At 39.9% G+C, this 12,991-nt stretch overlaps 1 protein-coding gene across 5 annotated transcripts in view; it reads right to left on the reverse strand.

Moving 5' to 3' along the window:
- Positions 1-9,483, reverse strand: part of DNM1L (dynamin 1 like) — a 65,599-nt gene extending 56,116 nt beyond the window's left edge. For 2 of the 5 annotated variants that reach the window (XM_065939406.1, XM_065939399.1), the window contains exon 1: positions 9,293-9,482. In XM_065939406.1, coding sequence (XP_065795478.1) covers positions 9,293-9,394 — 102 coding nt within the window. In that variant the 5' untranslated portion in view covers positions 9,395-9,482. Of the gene's footprint in view, positions 1-9,292 lie in introns of all 5 variants that reach the window. The other 3 variants (XM_065939432.1, XM_065939415.1, XM_065939423.1) reach the window with 3 other exon arrangements.
- Between the last annotated feature and the right edge of the window lie 3,508 nt (positions 9,484-12,991).

The raw sequence follows: 12,991 nt of genomic DNA on the forward strand, positions 1-12,991 counted from the left end.
AAATTGGTGCAGCCACTATTTTAAAAAACTGTATGGAAATTCCTCTAGAAATTAAAAATAGAGCTATGACCCAGCAATTCTACTTCTGGGTATTTATCTAAAGGAAACAAAAACACTGAACTGAAAAGATATATGTATCACCATGTTCGCTGCAGCATTATTTCAAATAGCCAAGAAATGGAAATAACCTAAATGCCCACAAGTGTATGAACAGATAAAATAAAATAAATAAATAAAATACACACACACACACAGAGGAATATCATTTAGCCATTAAAAACAAAGAAGGAAATCCTGCTATTTGCAACAACATGAATGAACTTTGCTAAGTAAAATAAGTCAGAGAAAAAGCAAACAGCGCACGATCTCATTTGTAAGTGGCATCTAAAACAAAAACAAACAAGTCATAGAAAACAGACCAGTGGTTGCCAGAGGTGGTGGGGGGCGGGGGGTGAAATGGGTAAATGTGATCAAAAGGTACAAACTTCCAGTTAAAACTAAGTCACGGGGATGTTAAGTACAGCAAAGTGATTATAGGTAATAATACTATAGTATATATTTATAAAGTGTGAAAGTTACTAAGTGAAAGAAAGAAAGAGTTAGTTGCTCAGTTATGTTGACTCTGCACGGCTGGACTGTAGCTCACCAGGCTTCTCTGTCCATGGGATTCTCCAGGCAAGAATACTGGAGTGGGTTGCCATTCCCTTCTCCAGGGAATGGAGAAAATCTTAATAGGAAATCTTAATAGTTCTCATCATAAGAAAGAATTATAACTGTGTAGTGACAGATGTTAAGTGTTGTAGACTTATTGGAGTGATTATTTCCCAATGCATACACATCAGATCATTATGTTACACAACTGAAATTAATATAATGTTTACATGTCAATCATATCACAATTTTTAAAAATTTATGTGTCAACACACATACACCAAACAAAACATATCTGTGCACTCCCAATTTTTACCTTAGTATTCTAAATGCCATCAGCTTCTTCAACAATTGGTTAGATCAACAATTGTTTCCCCCTGGTGATATAAACACTCCCATGTCTGCACTCTTCCACAAAGGTGAGCAGCTACAGGAGCTTCAAAGTGGCAAAAGTCACAGCCACCTTGCTGTGAAAATAGGGCTCACTTGGCAATGCAATGTCTTTGCTCTTTACATCTCTGATATTCCCAAAACTGACTCAATACCCTGTATACTTAGGGGTTAAAAATGTATGTATATGGTCTCAGGGTCAGTTTTTAGTTTCTTCCAAACTGCACTGTATTGAGATTTATAATGTCCTGAAGTTATATTTTGAGATGGACCCTTAATATTTTGTCATAGCTCTAGCTCTTTCTGATAACTAACATCAACTGGGACCAGGAAGTTGTATTCTTTTCATGCAACGGAAAATAGAATTGTTGTAAATATTCACTCATGTCACATTAACCAAAGCTGATTTAGTTTTTAACTTCTAAATTTTTACTTTTCATTGCATAAAGCAGACCTCTCAATTGTTTATTTTGATATTAATATATAAAAATGTACATTTACTAATTTTTTAACTTTTTATTTTGAACTAGTTTTAGTTTTACAGAAGGGTTCCTTAATATTTTTCATGTTTAAAGAGTTCATTTTTTAAATTTTTATTTTTGGCTGTACTGGGTCTTGGTTGCTGCATGCAAGTTTTCTCTAGTTGCAGCCAGCAGGGGCTACTCTCCAGTTGCAGTGTGCAGGCTTCTTACTGCAGTGGCTTCTCTTGTTGCAGACCATAGGCTCCAGGGCCCAGGCTTCAGTAGCTGCAGCTTGCAGGCTCAGTTGCGGCACATGGGATTAGCTGCCCCAAGGCATATGGAATCTTCCCAGCCCAGGGATCGAACTAATGTCCTTTGATTGGCAGGCTGATTGCTAAGCACTGGACCACCAGGGAAGTCCTATCTCATTATTTTAAATAAAATATTTCTGAGTATCCTTAGAAATATTAACTTTTTGGGTATTTAAATAAATACACTAATATGTTTTTATCACAAAGCTCAAACACTCCACTTATTGACAAAATGGGCTTCCCCAGTGTACTTCAGACAGTTAAGAATTCACCTGCAATGCAGAAGACACAGGTTCAATCCCTAGGTCAGCAAGATCCCCTGGAGAAGGGAATGACTACCACTCCAGTATTCTTGTCTGGAGAATTCCATGGACAGAGAGCCTGGCGGGCTACAGTCCATGACGTCACAAAGAGTCGAACACAACTGAGTTACTAAGCACACAGCACACACTGGCAAAATATAAATCTAAAATTTAAACTACTTCAATTATCCCAGATCCAAACTAGGTAAAATGCTAAAAATCTAACAGTCCTTAAGGAGCAGTTTTTTCCTTGGTTATAAAATACAGGCCCAGTGCTATCTGGAACATAAATGGTAAGAGTGAAATATAGATATCTGAAAAGCAAAAATAATATCCAGAAAAATCCCTACTTTTTCCATAAAAGCAGGAAAACTTGGGGAATGTGGCATGAATCTACATATTAAAGAACTCAGTGAAACTCCACCATGTAGGATGAAGACAAAGAGATCCACATGGGGACAAATTATAGTCAAACTGGTGAAAGACAAATATTGAAAGCAGCAAGAGAGAAGCAAAGAATCAACACAAATACAGGGGATCCTCAATAAGATTAATAATAATAATACAATAAATTTATCACTAGACATCTTGGATGCCAGAGGTAATAGTATGACATTTAAAGATGTGAGACAAAAAAATCTATCAACCAAGAATTCTAGATCTGATTCAATACTTCGAGGGCAATACTCCCCAAAGCAATGCAGATTCAACACAACCCCTACCAAAATCCAAACAATCTTGTCTGCAGAAATGGAAATGCCAGTTCTAAAACTGCTATGGAATGAATGGCAAGGGACTCCTCACTGCAAAACAATCTTGCAAAAAAAAATAAAAGAAAAGAACAAAGTTGAGAGGCTCATTCTTTTTGTTTTCAAAATATACTACAAAGTTACAGTAATCAAAACTGTGTGTGGTACTGACTTAAGAGGAGACCTAAAGACCAGCAGAAAATAATTGAGAGTCCAGAAATAAGCCTATACATCTATAGTCAACTGATTTTCAACAATAGTGCCAAGAACTAAAGCTGGAAAGGATAGTCTCCAACAAATAGTCCTGGATCAACTGGACAGGCACATGGAAAGGAATGAAGGTGAACCTGTACTTCATACCAAAGACAAAAATTTACTCAAAATGGATCAATACCTAAATGTGAGAGCTGAAACTATAAAACACTTAAAAGAAAATACAAAATAATAATAAAATAATAAATTTTCATTACCCTGGACTTGGCAATGTGTTATATATGATACTGAAATCACATGCAAGGAAAGAAAAAAATAGATAAGTTAGACTTTATCAAAATTGAAAACTTTTGTGCATCAAAGGAATGATCATGAAAGTAAAAAGACAACCCAAAGAATGGGAGAAAATACGTGCAAATCATATACTGATAATGATCTTGTATCCAAAATACATAAAGAATTCTGGCAACTCAACAGTAAGAAGACAAATAATCCCAACAAGCACCTAAAAAGATAGATATTTCATTAGTCCCTAAGGAAATACAAACTGAAACCACAATGAGATACCACTTCACATTCTCATCAGAATAGCTATAATAGAAAAACACAATAACAAGTTTTGACAAGGATGTAAACAAGTTGGGACCCTGGTATTTTGCTACCATAAATCATCTGGGGCTTCCCTGGTGGCTCAGATGGTTAAGACTCTGCCTGGAATGCAGGAGACCCAGGTTCAATCCCTGGATTGGGAAGATCGACTAGAGACGGGAATGGCAACCCACTCCAGTATTCTTGCCTGGAGAATTCCATGGACTGAGGAGCCTAGTGGGCTAAGAGTCAGACACGAGTGACTAATACACACATAGACAGTGTAGAAACAGTCTGGTGGCTCCTCAGAAAGTTAAAACATAGAATCACCATATGATCTCATTTTATTTGTAGATATATACCAAAAAGAACTAAAAACAGGCATTCAAATATCTGTACACAAGTATTCACAGCAGCACCATTCACAACAACCAGAAGATAGAAACAATCTAAACATCCATCAACAGGTGAATGATAACATTATGGTAGACTCACACAATAGAAGGTTAGTCAGCAATGAAAACCAAGCAACGGTACATGCTACAATGTAAATGAATCATGTTACACTAACTGAAAGAAGCCAAACATAAATGGCCACATATTGTATGATTCTGTTTCTATAAAATTTCCAGAAAAGGTAACTCTATTAAGACTGAAAAAAAATTGGTGGTTGCCAGGGACTGGGGGGGAAGAGAATTACAAAATGACAGCTTAATGGATACAGAGTTTTCTTTTGGGGTGATGAAAATATTTGACCTAGACAGAGGTGGTGGTTGCACATTATGAATGTACTAAATGCCACTGAATTATACACTTTAAAATAGCTAATTTTTATGCTATGTACATTTCACCTCAATGATTTTTTTTTTTAATTCTTTTAAGTAATCAGCACAGAGATCTGATCTTTTAAGGTCTACACAGAGAAACAAGGGAAAAAGAAAAGGAAAGGGAAAAACATGAGTTTACTTAAGAGTACTCACAATATTGAAAGAATTAAACACTGAAGGAATGAAACTAAGATCAGTATTTGGCACCAAATTACAAAACTTAATGAAGCCATCACCTCTACAAACACAAGACAAATGTAGACGTTATCAGGAAGGAGAGGGCAAGATTTCAGAAGGATCTAATAAAATGTAGATAACAGTGCTGCAGAATGCAGGAAGAGGGAATATATATGTGCACATTTTTTAAAAATAAAGAATTCCAGAAATGATTTAGCAATTTCTAAAAAAATACAACAGCAAGAGTTTGTAAAGGTGTACAGAACCTGAAACCTTCATATACCAGATAGAGGTTTGTAAAATGGTACACTACTGTGGAAAACAGTTCCTAAGGAACTATGGCAGTGCCTTTTTTTTTTTTTAATGGCAGTGCCTTAAGAAGTTAAACAAGAGCTACCAAAGTGAAAGTCGCTCAGTCGTGTCCGACTCTTTGCGATTCCATAGACTATACAGTCCATGGAATTCTCCAGGCCAGAATATGGAGTGGGTAGCCGTTCCCTTCTCCAGGGGATCTTCCCAATCCGTTCAAACCCAGGTCTCCCACATTGCAGGCAGATTCTTTACCAGCTGAGCCATGAGGGAAGCCCAAGAGTTACCAAATGAACCAGTAATTCTACTCCTACATACAAGTAACCCCAGAAAAGCACAAAAGGTTAAAGGCACTAACAGTACAGAAAAAAAATCTGCATGTAACTATACGGTTGGCCCTCGATAGCTACACTTCCACATCCACAGATTCAACCATCCACACATTGTGTAGTACTGCAGTATTTACTGGAAAAAAAAAAATTCAAGTAGGCAGTACTGAAATATTTACTGAAAACAATCTGAATATAAGTGGACCTGTACAGTTCAAACACATATTGCTAAAAAGTCAGCTATATATATCCAAGAGAACTGAAAACATATTTTCACACAAAAACTTCTAAACAAAAGTTCATGGCAGCATTATTCAATATAGGCAAAAAGTGGAAACGACCCAAATATCCATCAACTAATGAACAGATAAACAAACTGTGGCATATCTAGACAAGGGAATATTATTCAGCCATAAAAAGTAATGAAGTATTAATATCAATACATGCTACAACATGGATGAACATAAAAACCATTATGCTGAGCAAAAGAAGCCAGACACAAAAGGCCACATATTGTATGATTACATTTATTTATGAAATGTCCGAAGAGGCAAAACCAGAGACACAGAAATTAGTGGTTGCCAGGCCAGGGTGCAGGGCAAAATGAGGAGTGAGTGCTAATGGATATAGAGTTTCTTTCTGGGGTTATGCAAATGTTCTGGAATTAGTGATGATGGCTGCAAAACCTAGTGAATACACCAAAACCCACTAATTGAGTGGTTGGAATGTATGTTACATGAATTATACCTTAATTTTTAAAATAAACAGTTGGTTTTGCAGGTTGGTCATTTAAAATCCAAGATTCCTTTTCCTTCTGTATTTGTCTGAATTGCTGAAAGTAAAGTGCTGAAATTACTGAAATAACAGGCAAAGTGAAAAGCACAATACTAGCAGCACTAATCGGAGAAGGCAATGGCGACCCATCCCAGTACTCTTGCCTGGAAAATCGCATGGATGGAGGAGCCTGGTGGGCTGCAGTCCATGGGGCCGCTAAGAGTCAGACACGACTGAGTGACTTCACTTTCACTTTTCACTTTCATGCACTGGAGAAGGAAATGGCAACCCACTCCCGTGTTCTTGCCTGGAGAATCCCAGGGACGGGGAAGTCTGGTGGGCTGCGGTCTATGGGATCGCACAGAGTCCGACACGACTGAAGCGACTTAGCAGAAGCAGCACTCATGTCACCTCTATTGGGATTCCTCTACTAGGTTGTGGTTTACAGGGTTTATGTGGACTACCTACCTGGAGGGCTCCCCCTTTCGATTCTCAACTTAAACAATGATCAAATTTCCCAAGTGGAATCACAAATGTCACTGAAATCTTATCTCCTCCTCTACCTGCAAAGTACACCAAGGTTTAAAAGTATCGACCTTCTCTCTTCCCATTTTCTGTTCTTTCCACATGGAGGTTCTCAGCAAAAGAAAAAGAAAAGCAATTTATTTAGCTAAATCATAAAACCTGTGAATGATCAAATAAAACATCTCTCTCTCCTCAACTTCTCCAACTCTCTCGGCCTCATATAAATATTATTTGAAATTTAAGAAATAAAAATATTCAGGGGTCAGCAAAGGTTGCCTGGAAGTTGATACTTTGAAGCAAGAATGCCACCAAATTCAATAGGCTACTGAAGAGTGGCATGCCCTTAGACTAAGCTTCTCTGCTTTTTCCAGTTTTAAAATCAAAGACTCACTATTACACTTTTCAAATCAGGTTCTATGAACCATCTACATCAGAATCATCTATGTTGCCTGGACCACCCCAGACTTGTAAAATCAAAATCTCTGGGGATGGGGTCCAGGAAATTTATTTTCAAAGTAATTCTTATACATTCAAGTTTGAGAAAAAGTTCCCCAAAATGAGACCTGTAGCCATTTAAAGTATAGGTAAAGTGTAAGACAGAGACATTACTGCCACTGAGAAGTTTACCACTCGAACTAACTACAGAGCACCTACTACATCTGTAACTCACTGACTGTACACTACTCCATTAAACGTGACTGTGAGGTGCTGTATATATGCTATACAACATTAAATGGCTTAGATGACAAAGTAATGATGTACTTATATTCAAATCCAAAGGTTTTTTTTCAACATATTGAGGAAAATATGGGGAAAAAATACATTGCTTCTATTCTTATGTATTTCTTTTGTACCTGAATAATAAAGGACTGAATTTCAGTTATCAAGGGCATGAATGAAGATAACCCCTATTAAATCAAGTCTAAAATCTGAATATTTCCCTTCTGCGTAATTCTAAACATTAGCATGCAAATATGGCATACACCTATATAGCATTTAACTATCACTATTATGATGGTTTTTGCTGACATATGTTAACAATGACTTTCACAGTGCTGAGATCTTTACTTTTCTACCCTGCTCCCTCCCTAATTTTGCCAACAGATTTACTCACTGAAATAAACTCTATTTCATGTAAGGAAAATCCTTCTTGATTTTAAACTATTTATGCTGACACACTAGGCTCTGATTCTTTTACTGCTTCATGCTTAAAAAGCATTGAGACCCTCTTAAAAGTATTTGGAAAGTTTCTGATCTACAGCTAGGAAACACAAATTACTATCAAAGAAGATTTAATTTCTTCTCCTCTATTTTTATTTACAAAAACAGATTGGTTTTGATGATAGAAGTCCAAGTATTTAAAAAGTATTATCCAGTAACTCATTCAAAGTATTTATCTTTGAAGCATCTACTACATACACAGAGACTGTACCAAGAGCTAGGAATAGGAACACAGCAGTGAACAAAATAAACTAAAAAAAATATATTCTCTTAATTTACTATGTTAATGAACCAGAGTATCTAGCCATTACAAACATTAAGTTACAAGTACCATAATATGTGAAGGCAGAATTGAGCACATATTGGTATAGGATCTATACCAATCCTATAATCAACCAAGGAAATGTGTTTCTGAAATAATTTCTATTGTTTTAACTATTTAAAAGCCCCTCTCGCCCACCCTAGACAGGATGTCTACGGTTTCCAGGGTTACTAGTGTCTGGAAACACTCTTGAGTCCCCTCTCAAAATATTTATACCCTATACTCTATATTAAGTTCCCTCTCAAAATATATATACCCTACACTTTAATTTTTTAGCAAGAAGTAGTGATGAACCTGATGGAAAGTGAGGAAACAGTCCCCTTTCCAACGGAAAACATCATTTCGAAAAGCCTGTGTTTGATTCTCTTCAACCAAGAAAAGCAGCAGGCAGAGAAAATGAAATGTATACTTCTCTGTCATACTAAACATAACAGTTATTTCTTCAACATTTCCACATGTAAAAATGTATTATCTACAAGAGATGCCAACATGAAAAGATCAGAGAACCTTGATGCCCAATTTAGATGGAAGTCAAAAAACCACAGCCTACGCAGAAAAATTGACTCTCTCTTCCTTATATCCACAAACTCCAAGTACAAGTTGGTCTGGGGGTTTTTTTGCTTGTTTTTAACTGCTTCGGTGTTTTCGAAACGGGAGTCACACGGCAGGAGAACACTCAGGTGCACACAAGTAGGGGCTTCCTGGGCCCCGACACCGCAGTTCCGAAACTGATTCCGCAGCCCCTGAGCCAGGCAAGGAGGGAAACAAACATCCCGCCGCCCTGAAACCAACGTAGAGGGGGCTACCTGACCCCGCGTGCCCCACGCGTCCCCCAGGTGCCCTTGGAAGCAGCGGCCCGCGGGCGAAGCCGCGCCCGGTCCCCGCGGACTCCAGTTCCGCCCGCCCGTCCCTCCCCCACCCCGCCCCCGGGACCCGCAGGACCGCCGCGCCGGCTCCGCCCCTCGCCTCCCCGCCAGGCCCCGGACTACCAGCCCCGGTGCAACGCAGCCCCAGGCGTCCAGGCGCGGCAGCACCCTCCTCCCACAGGCCGCGAAGGCCGGTCGGGGAGCAAGCGCTGCCGCAGCCTCATCCAGGCCTGCGCCCCAGGCTCCGGCCTGGACGGAAGCCGCCCTCCTCTCTCACCTGCGTTCCCACCACCACGATCTGAGGCAGCTGGATGATGTCGGCGCCCACCGTGTTGAAGACGTCCTGGAGTTTGTTAATAACAGGAATTAGCGCCTCCATAACTCGTAACACACGAGACCCCAGCCCGGCCGGCCGCGGCAATGAATGGGGCCGGGGCCCAGAGTCCGCCTCCTTCCTCCTCTCCCCCGCCCTCTCCTCGGGAGCCCGCACCCATTGGACCCCGCCCGCCCGCTACCTGCCCCCTCCCGACGGGCCATGCGCCACGACGGAGGCGCCGGAAAACAGTCGCTGCTGGGAGTTGTAGTTCTGGCGAGGTGGACCGCCGGGACTTCCAGCTTCCGGAAGGCTTCGCAGCGCAGGCGGGTCGCCAGCGTGGAGGGAAGGATGCTTGGGATTGGGCTGCTGTCAAAAGAATAGGGAGCGAGGCCCAGAGAGTCAGAAGGAAGAGATACATTTATACTTGTCCGCGAGGCAAAATAAGTGTGAAAATTTCGGATAGGAATATGTGTTAAATATAGAGGAATCTGTTCATTATCCAGGACGTTAGTTCCTGAAAAGGACACTGTCAAGTCGGGCTGGTTGGAAAGGCTTAAAGAAAAGTAGCCTCAGACCCCCCAGCCAGCTACAAATGGTATACAGGCTGATACTAGATGTGAGGTGCCATTCTGCAACAAAAATTACTAAACCAGGTCAGGTTAGAACACGAGGGTTCTCTAGAATGTTAAAATGTATTCAGAAAGAATATAAAATTGCCAGGTTTTCAAGAGAAGGGCTGGGACTGGGCCCTCATTCTCTATATTCTGTATAAATATGTATTCACCGTGGCCTCATTTCTGGCAAAGTGGAGAGCTGATAACTGCCTTACTAGCTGTTTGCTAAGTGTGCCTACTGTTTTATTTCTAAGTGTTTTTCTTTTTTAGACGGACAGTATCTCTCCTCTACTGTGAACCTCCAAAGGTTTCCTCTCTCAAAATAAAAAAAAAGGTGATATCTGAACAAAGAGCCAAAGTAGGGGAGGAAAAAGACCCCTTACCTACTTGACTTTTCTCCATGGTGTATCTCCATGTAACATAATACATACTGAACTTGTTGACTTTCTCTCTCTTCTAGATTACCAGCTTGTAGACGCCAGGGATTTTTGACTGTTTAATTCACTGATGCATCCCTAACCCCTGGAAAGGGACAAACAAGGTAGTTCCAAACTCATTATCTTCTGAGTCTGCAATCTAACAGAGGATGACACCGTAATAGACAAATGGGTAAAGTGCTGTGACTGGGTCTATTATGGAGTCCTTTTTCTAATCCAAGATAGGAGTGAAAGGTCAAGCAAGACTTCCTAGAAATCACTAGGTATAATCTCCTTGAGAGTAAGCACCACTCCCTTGAGAGTAAGGACCACTGCACAACCTTACTGAATACATTCACCAGCACAGCCATACATATCGTGTGCTAAGTCGTTTCAGTTGTGTCCAGCCCTGCGACCCCATGGAGTGTAGCCCACCAGGCTTCTCTGTCCATGGGGTTTTTCAAGCAAGAACACTGTAGTGGGGGTTGCCATGCCCTCCTCCAGGGGATCTTCCCAACCCAGGGATTGAACCCACATTTCTTATATCTCCTGCATTGGCTTTACTACTACTACTTCCTTACTACTAGCACCACCTGGGAAGCCCCCCATATACATTGGCTGTGGGGAATATGCTTGATTTGTTCAGCAAGACACATGAGAGATGATCAGTAAATACTTCTGAACAAATGAATTAAAGTTCATCTAAGCTAAGACCTGAAGTTCCACTAGTGTTGTTTGGCATCAAGTTTTATGAACATTTCCTTCTAATTCTTTTTTTTTTTTTAAATTTCAGAGTCAAATTATGAGACAAACAACTTGAGAATTCCAAAAACAGAAAGCAGACCAAAGAGAGTATTTATTTTCTACCAAAGATAGTATTATATAACAGTCAGATGTTACCCACTTTGTTTCTCAGCACTCTGTTGATGGAGCTTTTGGTCTCTTCTTTATCTCTGAGCAGTCTATATTTTGTCTGAGAAGAAACAACAGACAAAAGGAGAAGGTAGGCTCACAGTGAAGTTCCATGGGCATAACCAGTAACTGCTTCATAGGGGCAAGGTGCCCTGGGCAACAACTGTGCAACTGCTTTTCCTTTATTTGTGGCCTCAAAGGACACAGTCTTTTTTATTTGTTAATGGCAAAATTTAAAGAGCAGGTGTATTAATATATAATATAATATGGGGTAATATTATAATATATCCATGGGGTCGCAGAGTCGGAGACGACTGAGCGACTGAACTGAACGGGGAAATTGTCTGCAGATGGTAACGTCAGTTAGGTGGCTCAGAAGCTAACAATTAAATCTGCTAATAGTGAAATACTGACAAACCCTTAGAGGGCAGCGTGACAACACAATTAAGAATTAAGAGTAGTAGAGTTATTTCTTCGCTCTAGACTGTTTTCTTTGCTTTGCTCCACGCCCATATACCAGTGGAACTTATCACTTCCTTTAATCCTCCCACCTTCAAAACATGTGGCATATTTTATTAAATGTTTGAGTTAATAGGCTGATTTTACCTCACAACAATGCCAACAACAAAATGTTACATGTTTGACGTCCCTGTTCTTAAACACCTACCCTATCTCTGGGAATTTCTCATTAGCCTCTTTATATCTGTACTTCAGGTTCCCAAAATGTTGTTTTGCATTCGTAGAAACTCCTCAAACCTCCTTTCTCCTCTGTTTTTCAGGACTCTTTTTCACCTTTCCTGCTGCTGCTGCTAAGTCACTTCATTCGTGTCTAACTCTGTGCGACCCCATAGACGGCAGCCCACCAGGCTCCTCCATTCCTGGGATTCTCCAGGCAAGGATACTGGAGTGGGTTGCTGTTTCCTTCTCCATCTTACCTACACCAACTCAAAGCCCATACTTTATGGTGAAGAAAAATGTAGCTTTTCAGACCTTGGTTAGCTGCCTTTGCATATCCAAGGGCTCACTGGTACACTGTGGTAAACAAAAGTGACAAAAGCCAGGATTTCTTCTGTCACCAGCCCAGTCTAGGAGAGACTTTGAACATCTCTCCTTTCTAATTCCCAACCAGTCCATCTAACCAATAATGGGCAGCATGAGTCAATTTGAGTTTTAAGAACTAGTTTTCTGGGACTTCCCTGGGTTTGGTTAAAAAACCACCTTCCAATGCAGGGGACATGGGTTCGATCCCTGGTCAGGGAACCTTCGTTCCCTTCGATCCCACGTGCCGCAGGGCAACTAAGCCCATGCACCACAACTGCTGAGCGTGCGTGCCGCAACTAAGGCCTGATGCAGCCAAGACATAAATAAATATTTTTTTTAAAAAGAATCAATCTTCTAGAAATGCTGTATAACTGGGATGGATGATAAAACTTACACATCAGTGACACAGCAAAATTAGTGAATAACATAGTGTATCATAAAGTTCTAAGTATATTACCTATAATATGTATAAAGTTTTATCCATCAGTTGATCTTTCATTTCTTTTTGATGGCTTTTATTTATTCTCTTTCCTCTTCAGTTACTGAATATTTGACTAAATGGATAAATAGATAGATGTCTGTATAAATGAATGATTATATGTTTTGCATATTAAATATACTTTATTTGGGCTAGTCAAGAAGTAGAACTTATTATTTTAGACTTAGTACATCATGAG

The sequence above is a fragment of the Muntiacus reevesi genome, chromosome 1 (genome assembly GCF_963930625.1).
Source record: "Muntiacus reevesi chromosome 1, mMunRee1.1, whole genome shotgun sequence".
In the NCBI taxonomy this organism is placed as follows: Eukaryota; Metazoa; Chordata; class Mammalia; order Artiodactyla; family Cervidae; genus Muntiacus; species Muntiacus reevesi.